General features: G+C 31.7%; 1 protein-coding gene across 5 annotated transcripts in view; it reads right to left on the reverse strand.

Annotated features, from left to right (window-relative positions):
* Positions 1-23,366, reverse strand: part of LOC149962220 (multidrug resistance-associated protein 1-like) — a 244,146-nt gene that overhangs the window by 112,780 nt on the left and 108,000 nt on the right. For 4 of the 5 annotated variants that reach the window (XM_090179141.1, XM_090179128.1, XM_090179132.1 and 1 more), the window contains 5 exons: positions 22,050-22,583; positions 18,169-18,368; positions 17,313-17,439; positions 16,474-16,575; positions 5,451-5,597 (listed from right to left, as the gene is read on the reverse strand). In XM_090179141.1, the coding sequence (XP_090035267.1) occupies positions 5,451-5,597; positions 16,474-16,575; positions 17,313-17,439; positions 18,169-18,368; positions 22,050-22,583 (1,110 nt within the window). Of the gene's footprint in view, positions 1-2,550; positions 2,746-3,841; positions 4,168-5,450; positions 5,598-16,473; positions 16,576-17,312; positions 17,440-18,168; positions 18,369-22,049; positions 22,584-23,366 lie in introns of all 5 variants that reach the window. The other variant, XM_090179135.1, reaches the window with a different exon arrangement.

The following is a 23,366-nucleotide window of genomic DNA, read 5'->3' on the forward strand; positions in this document are numbered from 1 at the left end:
CGAGATAAAAAATTTCTATTATAAAGTTGTAGGCCGTCATCGAAAACCCTTAAAAATTGTTCACTCGACGAAAAACAATTTATTTATCAGTGAAAATTCGAGCTTGAAAAATTTACAAGTTGGTGAAGCCAAATTACGATTGTTTGAAACGATAATTGAAACCGAATTACCTAATCCAGTTGAAACTTTGGTTAAAAAAACGACCGGATTTAAAAAACACGAGGCTATAGGTCAATCCTAAACATGCATTGGGTATTTAAAGGAAAACTTTGGGAGATTATTATCAGTGTTTGATAATATTTCGAACAATGCCTCGTTATTCAGTAGCTGAGCGTACCGAGATAGTTGCCATTTACTATGGAGAAGCAGCGCAAAACCTTAGAAGAGTGACTGAAATCTTCGCAGAAAGACATCCAAATGGAGCACCATCTGTAAATACAGTAGGACGAGCAATTCACGATTTCAATCAATTTGGTAACTTGCAACCTAGGTTTCGCGGATTGGGTCAACCGGATTTAGACTTCGAGAACAATGTACTCGCGTACTTTGTGGCATATCCTCGTCACAGTTGCGCTAACGCCGCTGCTGATTTGGGTTGTTCTGCAAATCGTGTGTGGAAAATTCTTCGTAAGAATCGCTATCACCCATACAGAGCTACGCTCCACCAAGGACTAATTGACGGAGACCATCAAAGACGTTATGAATTTAGCAACTGGTTACTAAATGCTGTCCAAGAAGATAGACAATTTTTGCGCCATGTTTTGTTCTCCGACGAAGCGTCATTTTCTAGAGATGGGCCCTTTAATCATCAAAACAGCCATCTTTGGTCTGACATCAACCCACATTGGGGTTTTGAATATCATCACCAGGTTCAATTTGAACTGGTCAATGTTTGGGTTGGACTTGTTGGAAACCGTTTGATTGGTCCCTTTTTCCTGCCGACGAACCTCAACGGCCAAAGGTATTTACATTTTCTACAGAACGAACTGAGTGACGCAATCGACGACCTTCCATTGGCTGAAAGACGTCAGTTGTGGTTTCAGCAAGATGGCGCCCCTCCGCATTTTTCCCGGCAAGTAACTGAGCACCTCAACAACGAGTTTCCTGAAAGGTGGATAGGGAGAAATGGTCCAGTGCATTGGCCAGCAAGGTCACCTGACCTAACACCGCTGGATTATTTTCTCTGGGGATTCGTTAAAGCAAAGGTATACGCCACGCCCATTGAAACTAGGGAGGAACTCATTAGACGAATAATCAGTGCTTGCCGAGACGTCACACCAGAAATGGTAGAGAAAGCGTTTGAGAGCTTAATTGTCCGCGCACAAACCTGTGTTGCAGCCAATGGTGATATTATTGAAAATGTTTTGTAAAAATTTATGTGAATAAAATATCTGCATTTAAAAACCAAACGTGTACATTTTTTCAAGTGTGAAAACTCTACTACGTTTGTATTAGACTTGTTCCCTTTTCAATTATCGTTTCAAACAATCGTAATTTGGCTTCACCAACTTGTAAATTTTTCAAGCTCGAATTTTCACTGATAAATAAGTAGTTTTTCGTCGAGTGAACAATTTTTAAGGGTTTTCGATGACGGCCTACAACTTTATAATAGAAATTTTTTATCTCGCACCTAGTGGTCGAAAAATAATTTTTCCAAATTGGTGAAAAACATTACCGAAAACGCTAAAATTTCTCAAACTGATGTCCCCCGGTATAGAGAATTGACCTTCCAAATTTGAAATCGGTACTATAAATAGTTTTTGAAAAAAAAACACTTTTCCGAGCAAAAAAAAAGACCCTGTATATTACTTTTCCTCTTAAAAATCACAAATGAAAACCATGAAATTTCTTAATACTTCATCACTGAAACACCTCAAAAATGAAATCAGCCCTTTGGCCAGATGATTATCGCAGCTCAAACCATTATAGCGTCTTTTGCGATGAGAGGTAAGCTCATTCCTAATAGTTTCACTAAATAAGGTGGTCTCCACGCTTCTCCAGAAAATTGATTTGAGTAAATACTGATAGCGCGTTGCAAAATGCGGCTGAACTGCAGGTTTATTGAAATACAGAATATATTTACGAAGTGAGTTCCTCAAATTGCCGGAGAATCTTCGCCCTGGTTTCAGAATTGGCAGCCCCAGAAACATTGGCTAACGCCGTGCTTCAAGTAGAGCCGCGAACCAATATCAGCAAATAGTTGCTAGGTGACGTTGGCCTAGGGTGGTGACTTGGATAGTAACCAAGCTGATTATTTTTATTTTTATTAGTAAGGTAGTTTGTTTGGCTTTATGATAATTTAAATTTCTTTTTATAGGCGGAGAAGAAACTCAGTGTTTTTAAAACATTTATTTTGCTAATTGTGGAGCCTCGCTCCTTATCCCCGTTCATTCTCAAGAGATGCTGTGAAATCCCTTTTGCTGATTCAAGTTGCCGCGTGGCAATATGACTTAGAAATCTTTGAGTTTGTTTTTCATGAAATAAAGTGCTTGTCTTTCTTTTCAGAATATTAGAAGAACATTTTTATTAGTCAATTGCGTGTATTTTTACCGGTCGTAGTCCATGATAGTGTTTATTCTATGCGCAATGGTGATTATTGTGCAAGATTTAAATTGTTCCCGAATTGTGGCTTGGATAAGATCGTCCGTTTCCATGTCGACCGAAGCCGTCGCTTCATCCATCACCAAAATCTTCGTCTTCCTGATCAGCGCTCTTGCCAAACAGACCAATTGACGCTGGCCAACGCTAAACAAACGAATGAAGCTATTCTTATTAATTATTATTGTTAGGTTGTTTCTAATATAGCTAAAACAATCAATCACACAAGTAAGTTTTATTTAATGACGTTATACTTCATGTGTCAAACGATTTAATTAAATGAGAGGCAGAAAATTTCATCATGATTTTTATAACAGAAAGCTTAAAACAACGGACTATCGATGAATTTAGACATAGCCACACTAACTAAGGCTCTACAGCGAAATTCTTTGTTTATAATTTTCTTAAAAGTAAGATAAAATTATGTGATGAGTGTTGGGTAATAAGTCTGTGTTTGAAATAAGAAAGTTACTGTTGTAAATTAATATTAAAAGTAATATTAATATTGAGATCCCAAACACCAACTTTGCATAGCGTGTACATTGTGGTTGCCAGGACGAAACGAAGAATTAAAAGAATTAAAAAGATAAATATAATTAAACGAATGAAATCCAAAAATAAAAATAAATTTGGTCAAAAAGGCGAAACTATATAAAGTTATTTTAGTCTTGCCCAACCTGTTAAAATGGGAAAGAAAGAGCGCGTGAGATTGCTACTCTACGCGCATTTTTTCAATTGTTCCCAGAATGAAAAATGTACACCCGACGAAACTAACATAATCACCGTATTTTACAGAAATACCTATTCACGAGTTACCGACATCAAATAGTCCCGTGAGTATTTTTTTTTCATTCCTCGTCGACTTTTTTATTTCGCCTATTTATCCAGGTTCATATACTTTTAAAGAAAAATGAATTTTAAAAGGCAAAGCATTCAGTGAACTTCAATTAGTATGTCGGGTAGGTCTACCGGCTACTAAAGTTCATATAATCGCCTAGATCGAACGTCGCTGCCTTGAACAATTTTATGAGCGTTAAAAGATTACTATCAAAGAGTATGCGGCTATAAATGAAGAGTTTCAAGTCGTTGGCCACGCGGAATAAAATATTTTTGTTAAGAACTGGTGAAATTTCGCTGGATGAGTTCCAACTCCGTAATATCCTTTTTTTTTAAATTATTCAAAAACTGAAGTCCCATATCAAAATTGGTATTAACACAATTTATAATTCTTTTAAAATCTGACCTTAAATTCTGTCCACCTTCCATCATTTCGTGATTTAACCCATTTTTGTACGTCTTCACGAGAGTTTTTAAATGAGCTAATTCTAGAGCTGTCCAGAGTTCGTCGTCACTGTTTAAGTGGAAAGGGTCCAAGTTGAATCTGAGGGTTCCGGAGTAGAGAACAGGATCCTGCGGAATGATGGTGATTCTGGATCTCAGATCGTGTAGACCCAGTTTGCTGATGTCTTGTCCGTCGATTATGATTTCTCCGTTTGCTGGCTCAATCATCCGAAACAGAGCCAAGGCCAAAGAAGATTTTCCAGCGCCTGTTCTTCCTACCACACCAACCTATTTAATTAAATAGAAATTACTTTGACTTTCTTGAATATGGTTACAATCTTTGTAATTTATGTAACAAAGGTCACAACAAAGTTAAAATCAAATGTGAAATTATAAAGCAAAATCAACCATTTATATTTTAATATTATTTTGGGTAAGCTATTATTATATATTTATAGTTGTATTTGTTTATTATTAGCAACTACTTTAAAAAATGACCGAAGTCAATTATTTTTCAAGAGAAAAAACGCGAACAAGTAAAGAGACCAATAAGTGGGGGAGAAAACTAAGCTTTATTGGGGGAAAATATGCGGTACTTCAGCCGATAGGCCTTCAAGGCGAAAGACTTTAATAGGACTAACCGACAATTTGAAAATGTTTAAAAATATTAAAGAGACGATAACACGCGACAACAAAAGGAGAATACAAACACGCGACAAAAAAGGGGGGGGGACTAGAAAAACTAAAAAAGCTAAAAAGGACTGTCATAAAAGGGGGATGTTCGCAATAAGGTTGATGAACAATTAAAGGGGGGGAAACGACGAAATAAAAACGAGAGGCGAGGAAACCAAACATCAAATCCCTACCCCTACCCTACAACCAAAAAACCGTCCTCGTTCGAAAAAGACGACCACCGAGCAATGTCGAACGCGGGCGGGAAAAACACGAAGTCGGGATGACCGCAAGAAACACAACAATACCCACTAAAAAACGGACCACCCTAGCTAAAAACTAATTTTATATTTAACCCCGACGGAAACTCTGTGGCTAAATTCAAAATGAGGCGGTTTTCTTCAGTGCGGCGGCCTTTCGTGGGAAGATTAGTTGTTTTCATCACGCGGATTTAAACGTCATTGATGTTGTGAACGTGATTAAAATGTTGGGTGACGTGGTTCTTTGCTGGCGTCTTTCTAATGTCCTTGAGATGCTCCCTGAACCTGTCGGCGAGCCGCCTTTCAGTCTCACCGATGTAGAGCATCGAGCAGACTTTACAGCTAAGAGCGTTAACGAGATTGGACGTCGTGCGGGTGAAAGACCCTTTGATCTGGAAATCTCACTTTGGACCGCGCACCAGTAGATCACCAGACACAAAAGCGCAAGTGTTACACCGCGGACGATTGCACTTTTGGGTACCCTCGTAAAAACATTTTTCAATGTTTTTAGAAGGTTGTCGGAAAATGTAAAGTATTTGTTTCAACAAAAATTAATTCCAACATTTCAGGCTTTCAGTGGTTCTGTAGACGCTGAATTATAATGCTTATTAATATTTTGAAAACCACCTTATTACTTACTTTTTCCATTGGATTAACAACGAAAGATATGTTATTTAAAACAAGGTCCAATCCTTCCCGGTAGCGAGTTGAATAATTCCGAAATACAATTTGACCTTTATCAGGCCATTGCTTCGGTAGATGTGCTTCTGGTTTATTCCAATCTGCCTGTTTGGGACAAAACGTTCATTAGCACTAATTGTTTTGTTTTCTAACCTACATATTTTTCCTTCAGAATCACGCGCATTTTAAACATTTCTGATAAAAAATTAAAATGTGCAATTTATTTTATTTACAAACTTTTTCTTAGGCGTTTCAATAGCTCTTAATAAAGCTAAACATTGAAGTTTAGTTTATTCAAAATAGAAAAACCTTAATTGTTTTCGCACTAATTATAAATATAAATGGAGTGCTCATTGCTTAAATATTTTATCCGCTGTTCAAGAGCTCGGTTACCTTATCCAAAATATGGAAATTTTGTCCCTTTTTTATTGGAGAGACAAATTATGCGAATTATTTAGGCAGCATTGCAGTAAATTTCTGGATAAAAGTCGATTAAATTATTGAAGACGATGGCCACCTTTTTAAAATTAAGAATAATACTAAAATTCCCGTTTCAAATTTATCTAGTCTGTATTAATTTTATAGAATGAAAATTATTGATAAAGAGATCGCAATTGCTATTTTCAATCAGTAAAATAACAAAAACCTTCGTTAAAAACCCTAGACTGAATTTAGCATCATTACAGACCCTAGCCTTCATTATAATTAAAATGAGCCTAGCAAAGGGCCATTCAAATTAAATTACATCGTTCCGGGCCCTAGATATCATCTTATTCTGTTACGGAGGTATATTATAATCAAATCCTTCAATGTGCTCTAGTCAACATTTAACTCGGAACGTCGCGGGTGTCTAAGCTATTATTGAAGTCTAGTGTGTCATTCTTGTTCGTCACAATTTGATTAAAAGTTTGTAGCCTATGAAAAGTGCGAATCTGTCGATTTTTTCTCAGAACGGGCACCTATTAAGGTTTGCCGTTAAGCAAAGTCTTTTTCTAAAGAGTGAATAAATTTCAGTTAGTAGAGGGAAAGTAAGGGCGAGACGCCACTCCCGGGTTCGGGTTTGGGTTCGGGATCGAAATCCGGGGTTTAAGGGATGAAATGGGGGTAAAATCGTCAAAAAGTCAATGTATTTATGGTATTCCTCGCGACGATTTGTTTTCGTATATCAACATATTGTGTCCAGGCCAACTTGTTCATTTATCTACGCTTATCTCGAAAGATACTTGAACGTATATCTTATCAAGTTTTATCGTACGGAATAAGTTGAAATGATGTAAAAAGTGATAACCTAGACGACGCGTGCGCAGATTCCCCGGGGGACGCGGTTAATTTGAATTTAAGAGTGTTTTGACGTCATGGAATATTCGTTGTTAAAGTAGAATGGAAATTTTTTTAAACTTCATTTTAATATCATTGTAGTACGCTTGACACTTGAACCAATCTCACGAGTATTTCTTAAAACGTATATCTCGATCGCGTTTTATCGTACGAAATAAGTGGAAATTATGTAAGTTGTATGATTAATAACCTAGACAGGAAGATAGCGCGCGCGTGCGCGGATTACCTGGGAGGCGGGGATTGCCCGGGCGCGCGGTTAATTTGAATTTAAAACATGGATTCCCTCTCCGAAATAATTCATGTACCCAAAATTGGACCGCAAGTTTTTTTTCTTTTTAGGGGAATCTCTATGGGAGTTTAACATTACAATAAAGCTAATAGGTCCAGTTTGGGGTACTTTTGGTCCGAAATGGGGTACATAGGGCCGAAAATGGTGACTTTGGTCGTTTTAAGGGTACTTTTGGTCTAATTTGGTCCATTTTTGGGTACATCAGAAAAGCAGTTGGAAAAACGAAGAGCTTTTTTTTTCTTCCACCCATCCCCAAACTCCAAAAAATTTATTGCTTTAATTTATTTATCCCTTCCGTAGGTATAAAATAAGATAAAAACCACTTACCTATATTTTAATTACGGTAAATTAAAAATACTTAATTAGTGTACTAAGTTACGTTTAAAAGAATCTTTTGTAACAATTCCAATATGTAAATATAGGTAAGAGACAAGGCTACCATCTATAGAAGCGTTTTACAGTTCATTTAAAAATCTATTTTTTTTTAAACTATTGTCTATTTATGAAAATTGAGTTTTTTACGTATTTTGAATCGTTTCATTTTTATCCCTAAAATGGGTGATTTGTAGGAAATTTATATTATTTTTATTGGCTTTACGATATTTCAAGTTAATTTATAAAATTTATAAATGAGTTTAATTAAATTAATAATTAAGTTTCGTTCGTATATTGAATCGGTATTTATTTATAATAATTTTTTCACCTAGATTAATTTTTTATCCCCCACACTCTCGATCTAGCCCCCTACTATACGTGTCCATTTATAATATCAAAATTGAACCGTCATGAATAATCCATATAAACGTAAAAGACGCGGGCGTCTTGAAGTCCAAGTTTCGTTTCCACTGAAATAGAAACAACAAGAGGAAAGGGTCTTTCTGGTGACCTAACATTTAACATTGCTGGACGTTTTATATTTATTGTGTTCTGTTACTTATAGTCATATGGATTTCCATTCATTCGAGGAAGTTAGTGAAATAGTGGAAGAGTATAATAGGACGTGGTTAGATATGCAAGAAATAAAAGAACATTTGGACGAAATGGAAAAGCATTTAAAAAAGTGGGAATTGAAGTTAGAAGAAGCTTGTCAAAGGGAAATTGTACTGAGAAATAAAGTTAAAGATATAAAACCAAATACAATTGGATTGAAAATATTGCAAGATAGTTGGAAGGGAGCAGAGAAGTAAAGGGATAATATTGTATGTCATTGATTGGCTTAAGAACTGTTAAATAAAATATAAAATAAAATATGAAATAAAATAAAATAAAATATAAAATAAAATATGAAATAAAATAAAATATAAAATATGAAATAAAATAAAATATGAAATAAAATAAAATATGAAATAAAATAAAATGTAAGTAGGAATACTCGGTGATAATTCTTAACGAAAAATCAAAAAAATTACTTACTTCAACCTTTCTCCCAGTTATTAGTTTCGTTTTAAACTTGGTTTACGTTTTAGTTTTACTTTGCTATTCTAGAAAATTCCAAAATTCCTTTAGAGTTTATCAGTAAAACCACTTACTTTAAGTATTTTTTTTAATTAGTTCGGTCTAATAGTAGATTACGCACCTATAATCCATGATGTTTTCATTTAAATTCAAATTATAACGAATTGAAAGTTTGAAGAAAATATTAATTTAGTTTGTAAATGAAATCCTTTTATAGTACTCTGAAGGGCTCTTAATACGTTTTGAACTTCCAAAATAAATTAATGTACTAAGTTACGTTTAAAAGAACCTTTTGTAACAATTCCAATATATATATATATATATATATATATATATATATATATATATATATATATATATATATATATATATATATATAAAAACCGTGATAAATAGTAAAACCCACTTATTTTTCAATTAATACATTTCAGATACACAAATTAATTATATAAAAGTATTTAAATAAGAATTGCTTCACTAAATTATGTATTTGCACTTTAAATAATACCTGATTTTGAAATTATATTAGAATAATTATATTGTTAAACTTCTTTCATTTTAAAAAATGTAGTAGAAAATGAAAGATATTTTAATTAAAACATTTCTTAATTTCTTTATTACCTAAAAATATTTACAATATTTACAAATTTTTATATTGTTTAACTTCTTTCATTTTTAAAAATGTAATTGCTTGACTTAAATAAAGCGTGAAAATTATTAGTTTCAAATGATATTTACAAATCTTATCAACTCTAAAGTCCATTTTTCAGGTATTAGTAAGTATTTCATACAAACTAACTTCTAAAATATGGATTTAGTTCGTAAACAAAATTCTTTTAAATTACTTTGAAGGACTCTTTATACGTTTTGAACTTGAATAATATTAAAAACAATAATCTAAGATACCCTTTAAAGTTAAATTCCTTTAGTTTATCAGTAAAACCACTTACTTAAAGTATTTTTTAATCCGTTCGGTCTAATAGTAGATTACGCACCTATAATCCATGATGTTTTCATTTACCTTTTATAGTACTCTGAAGGGCTCTTAATACGTTTTGAACTTCCAAAATAAATTAATGTACTAAGTTACGTTTAAAAGAACCTTTTGTAACAATTCCAATATATATATATATATATATATATATATATATATATAAAACCGTGATAAATAGTAAAACCCACTTATTTTTCAATAAATACATTTCAGATACACAAATTAATTAAATAAATACTTAATTAGTGTACTAAGTTACGTTTAAAAGAACCTTTTGTAACAATTCCAATATGTAAATATAGGTATAAGGATTGAAAAAATACTTAAAGTGGTTTTACTGATAAACTCTAAAGGAAATTAACTTTAAAGGGTATCTTAGATTATTGTTTTTAATTTTATTCAAGTTGAAAAAAAAACGGTAAGTTATTTTGCAAAATTTTGTTTAACAGATAAATTATAATAGGATACTAATAGGTGTACCTGTTCGAACTGATTGCTATCGAGGACAAGATGCAACTCGAAGATTTCTAGTGTCTATTTTGGAATTAGAAAAGGTGTTGATGGAACTCATTGAGACAAATGTACCAATGATTATTACCCCGGTGGAGGAGGAACAGTTTCAAGCTGCTACGCATTGCTACATTTGTCAGAAGCAGCTTAACCAGGGAAATATGCCCGCGGTTCGCGATCATTGTCATTTCACTGGGAAATACAGGGGACCGGCGCATAACCTCTGTAATCTTCAAGAGAAAGTTCCAGAATTTATCCCTGTTTTCCTTCATAACCTTAGCAGGTAAATTTAGTAAAATAATTAACCAGGAAATAAACCTAATAATAATAAATCTGCATAGATACGATTTACATCTCATATGTCAGGAGATTGGTCATTTTAAGGAACAGACACTCGACTGTATTCCTTCCACTAGCGAAAATTATATTTCTCTGAAACTAGGTAAATATATTTTATTGTGAATTTAACTTTAACATTAATTTTATTGTTTTTTAGGGAGATTTCGGTTTTTAGACTCTTATCGATTTCTAAGTGATAGCCTCGATGCTCTAGTATCTAATCTCGTTTTGGAAAGAGCCAGTAAATTCCAGATTGTTAAGAAATATTTTGAAAGTGAGAAGCAATATGACGAACTGGCTGCGCTCTTTGTCCCTAACATATCACAATTTAAACACAAATATATGCGTGGTAATGTTTTAATACACCTGGTGGAATTCTTATACTCAAAATTCTTTTAGATTAACTAAATTAATATTTTCTTCAAACTTTCAATTCGTTATAATTTGAATTTAAATGTAAACATCATGGATTGTAGGTGCGTAATCTACTATTAGACCGAACGGATTTATCCATTTGAAAGAGTCCCTCTTTTGATACCTGCAAAGTATTGAACGATTCTATTTTATTGATTAAAATAGGTCTTAAAATCATATCTATTAGTACAATTACAACATTTGAGAAAGACGCTTTTCCCATTGTGAAAGTGGAATCCAAAATAAGAATCACTTCAATTTAAACGCACTTTAAATTTCAATATAGACTATTTTACCATTCTCGAGTATTTCTTTTTTTTTTCTTTAAAAGCTGAAGAAATATTAGAAACGACATCAGTGATCAAATAATTGTTTCCGAGTATGACAGACGATTTATGATATTAAAGAGTCATTTTTCAAAAGTAAGATTGTTTTCGGGTATTTTTAAAGCTAGCTTAGAAATTACATTATTTTTTATATTTAATTATTTAGTTGTAATGTTAAAGTTTGGTGATGTTGTTAATTCTTAATTAATGGTAGCCTTCACTAGAAACTATTATAAGAATTATATATGAATTTATAACCACGCGTGTATTTACCACTAGTGAATTCAATATCTGTCGAAGAATTGAAGAAAGACGGAATCACGTCATTATTAAGAACTGGTAGCTACTTCTGTATATATTATGACGGTTCAGTTTTTCATGTTCCAACTGACGGAGGGTTAGCATGGTACTGTGACGGATACTCAATCTGTTTGAAGTATCGTAAAGCTGTTTATTTCCAATCTAAAAGAATTTTGAGTATAAGAATTCCACCAGGTGTATTAAAAACATTACCACGCATATATTTGTGTTTAAATTGTGATATGTTAGGGACAAAGAGAGCAGCCAGTTCGTCATATTGCTTCTCACTTTCAAAATATTTCTTAACAATCTGGAATTTACTGGCTCCTTCCAAAACGAGATTAGATACTAGAGCATCGAGGCTATCACTTAGAAATCGATAAGAGTCTAAAAACCGAAATCTCCCTAAAAAACAATAAAATTAATGTTAAGGTTAAATTCACAATAAAATATATTTACCTAGTTTCAGAGAAATATAATTTTCGCTAGTGGAAGGAATACAGTCGAGTGTCTGTTCCTTAAAATGACCAATCTCCTGACATATGAGATGTAAATCGTATCTATGCAGATTTATTATTATTAGGTTTATTTCCTGGTTAATTATTTTACTAAATTTACCTGCTAAGGTTATGAAGGAAAACAGGGATAAATTCTGGAACTTTCTCTTGAAGATTACAGAGGTTATGCGCCGGTCCCCTGTATTTCCCAGTGAAATGACAATGATCGCGAACCGCGGGCATATTTCCCTGGTTAAGCTGCTTCTGACAAATGTAGCAATGCGTAGCAGCTTGAAACTGTTCCTCCTCCACCGGGGTAATAATCATTGGTACATTTGTCTCAATGAGTTCCATCAACACCTTTTCTAATTCCAAAATAGACACTAGAAATCTTCGAGTTGCATCTTGTCCTCGATAGCAATCAGTTCGAACAGGTACACCTATTAGTATCCTATTATAATTTATCTCTTAAACAAAATTTTGCAAAATAACTTACCGTTTTTTTTTCAACTTGAATAAAATTAAAAACAATAATCTAAGATACCCTTTAAAGTTAAATTCCTTTAGAGTTTATCAGTAAAACCACTTTAAGTATTTTTTCAATCCTTATACCTATATTTACATATTGGAATTGTTACAAAAGGTTCTTTTAAACGTAACTTAGTACACTAATTAAGTATTTATTTAATTAATTTGTGTATCTGAAATGTATTTATTGAAAAATAAGTGGGTTTTACTATTTATCACGGTTTTATATATATATATATATATATATATATATATATATATATATATATATATATATATATATATATATATATATATATATTGGAATTGTTACAAAAGGTTCTTTTAAACGTAACTTAGTACATTAATTTATTTTGGAAGTTCAAAACGTATTAAGAGCCCTTCAGAGTACTATAAAAGGTAAATGAAAACATCATGGATTATAGGTGCGTAATCTACTATTAGACCGAACGGATTAAAAAAATACTTTAAGTAAGTGGTTTTACTGATAAACTAAAGGAATTTAACTTTAAAGGGTATCTTAGATTATTGTTTTTAATATTATTCAAGTTCAAAACGTATAAAGAGTCCTTCAAAGTAATTTAAAAGAATTTTGTTTACGAACTAAATCCATATTTTAGAAGTTAGTTTGTATGAAATACTTACTAATACCTGAAAAATGGACTTTAGAGTTGATAAGATTTGTAAATATCATTTGAAACTAATAATTTTCACGCTTTATTTAAGTCAAGCAATTACATTTTTAAAAATGAAAGAAGTTAAACAATATAAAAATTTGTAAATATTGTAAATATTTTTAGGTAATAAAGAAATTAAGAAATGTTTTAATTAAAATATCTTTCATTTTCTACTACATTTTTAAAAATGAAAGAAGTTTAACAATATAATTATTCTAATATAATTTCAAAATCAGGTATTATTTAAAGTGCAAATACATAATTTAGTGAAGCAATTCTTATTTAAATACTTTTATTTAATTAATTTGTGTATCTGAAATGTATTAATTGAAAAATAAGTGGGTTTTACTATTTATCACGGTTTTTATATATATATATATATATATATATATATATATATATATATATATATATATATATATATATATATATATATATATATATATATATATATATATATATATATATATATATATATATATATATATTGGAATTGTTACAAAAGGTTCTTTTAAACGTAACTTAGTACATTAATTTATTTTGGAAGTTCAAAACGTATTAAGAGCCCTTCAGAGTACTATAAAAGGATTTCATTTACAAACTAAATTAATATTTTCTTCAAACTTTCAATTCGTTATAATTTGAATTTAAATGAAAACATCATGGATTATAGGTGCGTAATCTACTATTAGACCGAACTAATTAAAAAAAATACTTAAAGTAAGTGGTTTTACTGATAAACTCTAAAGGAATTTTGGAATTTTCTAGAATAGCAAAGTAAAACTAAAACGTAAACCAAGTTTAAAACGAAACTAATAACTGGGAGAAAGGTTGAAGTAAGTAATTTTTTTGATTTTTCGTTAAGAATTATCACCGAGTATTCCTACTTACATTTTATTTTATTTCATATTTTATTTTATTTCATATTTTATTTTATTTCATATTTTATATTTTATTTTATTTCATATTTTATTTTATATTTTATTTTATTTTATTTCATATTTTATTTTATATTTTATTTAACAGTTCTTAAGCCAATCAATGACATACAATATTATCCCTTTACTTCTCTGCTCCCTTCCAACTATCTTGCAATATTTTCAATCCAATTGTATTTGGTTTTATATCTTTAACTTTATTTCTCAGTACAATTTCCCTTTGACAAGCTTCTTCTAACTTCAATTCCCACTTTTTTAAATGCTTTTCCATTTCGTCCAAATGTTCTTTTATTTCTTGCATATCTAACCACGTCCTATTATACTCTTCCACTATTTCACTAACTTCCTCGAATGAATGGAAATCCATATGACTATAAGTAACAGAACACAATAAATATAAAACGTCCAGCAATGTTAAATGTTAGGTCACCAGAAAGACCCTTTCCTCTTGTTGTTTCTATTTCAGTGGAAACGAAACTTGGACTTCAAGACGCCCGCGTCTTTTACGTTTATATGGATTATTCATGACGGTTCAATTTTGATATTATAAATGGACACGTATAGTAGGGGGCTAGATCGAGAGTGTGGGGGATAAAAAATTAATCTAGGTGAAAAAATTATTATAAATAAATACCGATTCAATATACGAACGAAACTTAATTATTAATTTAATTAAACTCATTTATAAATTTTATAAATTAACTTGAAATATCGTAAAGCCAATAAAAATAATATAAATTTCCTACAAATCACCCATTTTAGGGATAAAAATGAAACGATTCAAAATACGTAAAAAACTCAATTTTCATAAATAGACAATAGTTTAAAAAAAAATAGATTTTTAAATGAACTGTAAAACGCTTCTATAGATGGTAGCCTTGTCTCTTACCTATATTTACATATTGGAATTGTTACAAAAGATTCTTTTAAACGTAACTTAGTACACTAATTAAGTATTTTTAATTTACCGTAATTAAAATATAGGTTAGTGGTTTTTATCTTATTTTATACCTACGGAAGGGATAAATAAATTAAAGCAATAAATTTTTAGGAGTTTGGGGATGGGTGGAAGAAGAAAAAAAGCTCTTCGTTTTTCCAACTGCTTTTCTGATGTACCCAAAAATGGACCAAATTAGACCAAAAGTACCGTTAAAACGACCAAAGTCACCATTTTCGGCCCTATGTACCCCATTTCGGACCAAAAGTACCCCAAACTGGACCTATTAGCTTTATTGTAATGTTAAACTCCCATAGAGATTCCCCTAAAAAGAAAAAAAATTTGCGGTCCAATTTTGGGTACATGAATTATTTCGGAGAGGGAATCCATGTTTTAAATTCAAATTAACCGCGCGCCCGGGCAATCCCCGCCTCCCAGGTAATCCGCGCACGCGCGCGCTATCTTCCTGTCTAGGTTATTAATCATACAACTTACATAATTTCCACTTATTTCGTACGATAAAACGCGATCGAGATATTCGTTTTAAGAAATAGTCGTGAGATTGGTTCAAGTGCCAAGCGTACTACAATGATATTAAAATGAAGTTTAAAAATATTTCCATTCTACTTTAACAACGAATATTCCATGACGTCAAAACACTCTTAAATTCAAATTAACCGCGTCCCCCGGGGAATCTGCGCACGCGTCGTCTAGGTTATCACTTTTTACATCATTTCAACTTATTCCGTACGATAAAACTTGATAAGATATACGTTCAAGTAACTTTCGAGATAAGCGTAGATAAATGAACAAGTTGGCCTGGACACAATATGTTAATATACGAAAACAAATCGTCGCGAGGAATACCATAAATACATTGACTTTTTGACGATTTTACCCCCATTTCATCCCTTAAACCCCGGATTTCGATCCCGAACCCAAACCCGAACCCGGGAGTGGCGTCTCGCCCTTACTTTCCCTTTACTTCAGTTAATAAGATTGAATGTTTTACTCAAACAAAACCTCCTAGATTTATAAATTATTTTTTTTTTCAAAACCATTAGCCAACATGGGCCAATTTATTTAATGATTAACTTCGGCTCTCTTAACCATTTTTCACTTTTGAAAAATATTTAAGCCGCAAAGCTTACTTAACAGCGGAATTTAGAAACTCCTTAATTTGGAGATATTTGTTCATGGTGCTGGATTTTCTAAGTAACTTTTTTGAATTATAAATAATTGAGATAAATTTGTAAATTGAAATATATACAAAATATGTTACTGTACTATAACAACATAGCATCAAATTTACTTTAAGTTATACACTCACATAGGGAATCTTATAGCATTCGTTCTTATAAAGAAACACAAAATAACTTAATATCCTTGAATTATAATTTTACAAAAATGAAAAATGTGTCGATATAAACGTAGCTCACTTCAGGATTTAGATTGAAGTATTCAAAAATCCTCTCCAGACTCACAAAAGAAGCTTCCAAAGCTGATCCGTTAAATAATATCATCCACACAAAAGGTGCCATCTGTTAAAATTGGAAAATTGAACCATGAACGATTACAAAAAATAACATTTTGAGAGCTTAACATAAATAGTCATTGGAAACTTAAATTACAGGATCATAGATATCAAACATGAGTTAAACGAACAATGGCGTAAATAAAAAGATTATATTCGTGATACTTAATTACATTCGTGATATTCAATTATAATCGTTATATTTTCTTAATCTTGTTAATTAATTATAATTGTGTTATTTAATTATAATCCTGTTAATTAACTATAATCGTGTTATTTATTTATTATAGTGTTTTTTAATTGTAACCGTGTAAATTAATTATAATCGTAAGATTTTGTTGTGATCGTGTAATCTAATTCTAATTATGATATTCAAATAAAACAGTGATATTATAATTGTTAAACTTATTTAAATTCGTCACATTTAATTATATTCGTGATATTTAATTATAATCATTATACTTAATTATAATCGCCATATTTAATTATAATCGTTATATTTAAATATATTCGCGATTTTGTTTAGTGCAAGTATAAATAGGTTCCACCGAAAAATCATTTTACTGTATTTAACTCGAGTGAAGTCTCAAAATGTATTTCATGTACTTAGGCATTTTCTTTGTGGTCATGTTCATAAATGTATTCAACACTTTTCAATTAAATCAGTGAAATAAAGTTTCTAAAGGTTCCAGGTGAAAATGAACTGGAGTCGTTTTACTGAGGTGATAAATAAATAACACAAACCGTGTTTAAGTTGTTAAGAATATATCCAACTATTCCAGGTGAGAGGAATTCTTTTGACAGTATTGCCCAGAGATAAGCAAAGAGTAACAGCACACTTATTAAGAAATTTACCCGGATGGACATCCATCTGGAAATAAAGTTATTGTAGTTTCGGAGTCGTTATTAAATAGATTAATCTTTATTTGGGACACTTGTGGAAATGTAGACGTAGATTTTTGGGGTAGGATCTACTCTCCTACAAAAGGGGTGGATTTTCATTCAAACTATTTCTCCTCTATTAATACGTTTAGTTTAACAGATGAATTAGTTGTAAAAGTGATATTGCAAAATATAGGCCCAGGATAAGGATACACTTTCCGGCCATATTTAAACGTTTGATTTAAGGGATGAAAAATTTATAAAAGCGATATTGCAAAGGTAAGAATAAACTAAGCTTCACGAGGGAAAGTAAATTTATATCCAATTAATTTCATTGGAAATATTGATAGTCTGAATTTTTTAGAAACTAAGAAAAAATTATTATTGTAGCGTATTATAGCGAGGAAAAAGTTATTTAAAAGATTACAAGAAGGCCCACGCCATACATGTATCGCATGGAAAAAAGTAAATCAGTGTTTAATTGATATGTACCGGATTTCAAAAACCATGACATCTAACTAATTTCAACCTGGATATATTGTCTCGAAAACCATTTCGTATTTGTGTTTCCTGGTTGAGTGAGTGTAGAGATGAATATCAATATTATCTTGTCCGTTACAACACAAATTGAAACACAAGAAATTAAAACGAGGAAGAGCGACTTTGCTGTGCATTTCGCAAAACATGAAATTAATTTTTAAATATTAAAGTTTCTAACCTCACACTCATTGTCCATGAATAATATTTCGCTTCGTTATCCTCAATAAGCGAAAATGCTCTCTCGGTGAAAATGTCTGTTGCTTTCAGAGATCTGATGACGCTGGCACCGGCCAAAGTATCAGAGAAATGAGTGAACAGAGGAGAGTTTGAGTTGACGAATAGGTTCTTCAACTGTCGATGAGCTTTCGAGTAATACACCTAAAAGCATTTATAGTTTCCTCGAAGTTTAGTCTTACCAAATAATCAATTTTAAAATAAGAATGCTTTTGACTATATTTTCGATGAAACACAGATAATTTGTCTAATCAATATTCATATTCATATTATTTATAGTTCTACAATGCATCAAAAATAAAATAATAATTAGCTAGACTTATACCCTAGGCACCATTCTAGCGTGTTTGATAATTTTGATTTTTGAAATGTTAAGATGATAGAACTGTTATTCGAAATATAAATTTGTTGAAGTATATTCTTAATACGTTATGATATCCAACATAAATATCATGGAAAATAGCACCAAACAAGCCATTTTTGAATCAGGCTTTCAATACTGAAACTTGAATAACATTTTATTCTTGAAGACCTATTGGTCCGAGTATTTCTTAAGTTTTTTCATTACTTTAAATTTGTTAAAGCTAAGCTTTTTATTTCCTTTAATTTATGGACGTTCCTACCTTTCAACAAAGATTTCATGTACCGCGTGAGAACCAAAATCAAGTAACTTGAACTTTTTTACGGCTTTAAACAAATAATTAACTTTTCAAAAGAATTCTTATATCAGTGTGGAAACACTAGTCTGTTATCACAAATATTCGGACATATATCAATTTTCTTTGCCACCACCCTCCTACGCATTGTAACCCGGCCACCTGAATTAAAAGCTTCAAAAGTCGCTTGATGACTTAGGCCTAAGGTGGTGCCTTGGGTATTAGCCTAGCTGATTACGTGCCTTAGCTATTCCAAAATCTTTTGAAAATTTAATGTAACCACAATAATGTTATATGGTTTTCGTAAATCGCCTATATCGAAAATGTATTTCTATAATAGATATCAAACAATAAAAAATGATACGAAAAAATTTTCTTTTTCGCGTCACGGGCGTCAGTTATTTAAGTGCTATACTTGCATGTGAGTTTTGCTTGAGGGTTTCAGATTCCAAAGGGTTTCGCGACCATTAAAAGCTACAGCTAAGAAACGTTGACAAAACACTGTCACGTGACCTCCCGTATTGTTAAAAAACACCTATTTTTTAAATTTGAGTTTCGTTTATCAGCAGAGGTTCCGGTACCTCTATTTCTTATCAGACCTTTCCTTAGTTTGGACTTAACTAAATTATCATTTTGTCCTCGATCCCTTCTGAAATTTAACGTAGTCTAAAATTTTTGTTTTGAAGCTGAAGGATAAATGACCTTTGGAGAGGGTCCAAGAACGAAATAGACTCTTTTCTCGCTTAAAATCTTTTCAGAGGAGGCTAATCAAGCTGTTTAAGAAAACCAAGTTTATTGTGCACATATATCTCATTAGACAAAGCTAGTTTTGTTAACTTTGATAGGCCTTGTTTACAAACTATAAAACTAAAATAATAAACCAAATAGCCTATATGAATGTATAGAAATAGGGTTAGAGACAAGAATGAAGATATAACAATTTACAGTTATTTTATCACTCCAACAATTTGAATAATTGTCACTATAATAACAATCGCCTTGAATTGTTCTTTTAAAATCCCACTATAAAACAATTTGAATTCCAAATCAAATATCAATAGCAAAATTATAGAAATATTTTTGATTGGTTTTCGCATTAACATTTTCTATTTTTATAGCTAATGATACCGTAGAAAGAGACCACTCGAGGTGTTTCTCACCGTTTTGATTTCAGCGTAAGGATTAAGTAGACCTTAACGAATAATCCACAGCATTCAAGTAACTGTGAATTAAGATTAAGATGGATGAATGAATTGAAGATTCTTTATCCAGTGAAACAGGCGAAATTCATTTGATTAAAAGTTTAAACCTTAATTTTGATTTCGTCGAGTCTATTGCAACCTTTTTAAGGAAATCGTCATACAATTGATGGACGGAAATATTCCTAGCCCTTGCTCAAAGATATGAATTCACCAAGGCGGGGGAAGATGGCCCGAATTAAATCCGAGAGAGGGGATTACATACGGGGGAAAGAAAAAAATAAAACAAAGAGGGGGAGATTCGAATTCAGAATGGAAACCCTTTGTCTCAAGTCAATCACAAAATCTTTATTTAACACTTATAAACAAAACACTACACACAATAATACAATTTGGGGGAAATCAGATATTATGGTTCTTTGATTAGTAGGATAGTTAGGCCATCACTATTACTAGTTATTACTTTTAGTGGGAGATAACATGCACAATAGATATGAAAATTGAAAAACTCTTGACTAACTGGTTAATTAAAAGTTTATCTTACGGTTCTCAATAGGATCAGTCCCAACTTATTTCGTTCTGATCAGCGGGGGAAAATAAAATAAACAATATACACTAAACTCTGATAACTACAATTAAAATGAAACACTACAATTATGGCAGACTAAATTTAATTCTAAAAAACTCCAAAACTTGATAAAGGCGAGGGGAAAAACACGAATGACCAAATCTATTCTTAACAGTACAACGATACAAAGTGGATATTAGCTCTCGAACTCGGGGGTCTATTTTGACCTTTGCTCGGACAATAGCGGGGGACTGCACCTTTCTTAGAAAACTTTTATCTACGTTTAAACAGTTATTTCTATTTACGAAACTTTATTTGATATTACCTTATTTATTTCTTAAACTCTTATTTGTCATACATTGTTCGTAATTCCACAAATTTCTACTAAATAACTTGTATCCATGCCACATTTTTATACATAAGGTATTTAAATCACATATATTCCATGTATTCATATTTACAGTAAAATTGGTTGTTTCGATTTTCCGAGCTCTGACCAATTAAATCAACTTCTTAGGTTCAATTTAGTCGCAGCGTTTTACTCACAATTATCTAAATTTATTTGAACTTACATAAAATTAATTTAGTAAAATTTACCTCAATGTATTTAATTTTATTTTAACTCATTAACTCGAACTTAATTTATTGTCATTTTCGCTGATTTTCTCGAATTTACCCATAATTAAGGGAATCCACCCAAACATAATGTAACCTAGATGATAAAATACTCGTAAAATTCGCGTATTTTATCATCCTTCTCCCAGTCCATAGGTGGTTTCTTCTAACTTAACATAACCAAGAAATATATATTTTTTTTAATTTAGTTTTTTCAATTTTTTCGTTAAACTCGCTGAATTCCCATGTTAAATCACATAGAGATAAGTTTGTGCATTTCCAAAATATTGTCCGTCTCACGGTGGGAATATAGCCCATTTGAAAGTTATCATTTGGGCATTTTGAAATTATATTTAGATCTACGGAATCCTTGAGTTTTTATCAAATCGGTAAAAACTCCTCCGCTCGTCATATTGTTTGCGTTTGGCATTTAACATTTAAGAAACGTTCACCAAAATTCAGTCTCTGGTCCGGAGTTGTCGTTTCATTCTAACTGTGCTTTGTTGTTACAAGGAAGTAACACCGATGTTGATTTTACGTAAATTCTTTTCACAGGAGCCGTTGAGCAAATTTAGGAAGACATCCGTTTACATCCAACATCAAATTTTATTAAAATTAATCCTTTGTTTTGGTAAACCCAATCTGATCATATGCCAAGAAGTGGTTTAAAATATTAAGGATAATGCTTCGAAACTACTTTTCGTGTAATATTCATTGCCATCAAATATTCTTTTAATGGGATGAAGGTCAAATGTTATGTACGCATAAGATTGAAAATGGTTCTTACTTTTATAAATATGAAAGGCACTAGGCAAATTACAATCGCCAACGCAAAGAATGGAATTTCAGCCATAACAGCTATTAATAAAGACACTGTCTGAAATGAATATGCGACACTCATCAGCAAACTAAAGTTCATTCGTTGATCGGCTTCCTGGATGTCAGATGTAAAGCGATTGAGGATACGTCCAACTGGAGTGGTGTCGAAGAAGGCTAACGGTGATCGAAGAACTGACTCTATTAGTTTTCGATTCATTTTAGCCGCGGCGTTTATCATAAAAAGCAGTAAAAAAATTCCTGATACTAAGGTCATACTAATATGCCCCAGATTAATTGCCCCAAATATTGAGAGTCTCTTAATTTTGGACAAAGTGGCATTTCTCTGTTCCGCATATGAAGAGTGAATATCTGCAGTCCAAAGCACCAACCAGTAATTGGAAAACACAGATGAAGCATAAACGCCAGAAAATCCAAAGAAAATAACCAAACAGCTCTTTAAACCAATGAGTTGGAAATATTGCCATCCCACCGAAAAAACTCCCTGAAAAATAAAAGGAAAAAATAGTTAATAACTGAAAACGTTGAGATAAATTCTATCTTTTGGTGTTTTGAAACATAAGACACATTTGTTATCTATAGGATGAAAAAAGGCACTGTCGCAAAGTTGAACACTTTTTAAACAACGCTACTTAAGTTTTCATAGATCCCGCGTTTGAGTTGAAACGTACAACGCCTTGAAAATAACGATTTAACTTTGCAACGGTGGTTTAACTTTCATCTTATTTCTGTATGGGCCAAATTTTCGGCATAATTCCACTTCTGGATATATAAAATTTTCTAATAAAAATAATTTATAATTTTAATGGTTGTTTAACATTTATAATAATATAAAATGCAAATATAGGAAAGGTTGAAATATATTTCGAAATAACTTTTTTCTATAAGAGATTCAAAAACAATGAATGAAATTTTGAAATATCCGTTATATTTTTTTTTGCCGCAATTTCACTTCGTTAGGCCGGTTTCCAAACCAACCACCTTGGTACCTCAAACACCAATAGTTCTCAATTTAAAAAAATTGCACACGCTAGTTTCAACGCGTTATCCACAACCCCAAAATCAATGATATATATTTTTGCGCAATGTCGAACCTTATGTATGCAAAGTTTTGTGTGGTATACGATACATTTTACTATGGAAATCGATGATCGTATCATTGTGAGTTTATTAAATATCAGTACTTGATAATTAAAACAGAATTTTTGATTGAAATGGAATTACATTTATATTATTCATAGACTTAGAGAGATCGCCAGCAAGCCGC

Source organism: Leiobunum rupestre, chromosome 1 (assembly GCF_980474605.1).
Source record: "Leiobunum rupestre chromosome 1, qqLeiRupe1.1.hap1, whole genome shotgun sequence".
Taxonomy (NCBI): domain Eukaryota; kingdom Metazoa; phylum Arthropoda; class Arachnida; order Opiliones; family Sclerosomatidae; genus Leiobunum; species Leiobunum rupestre.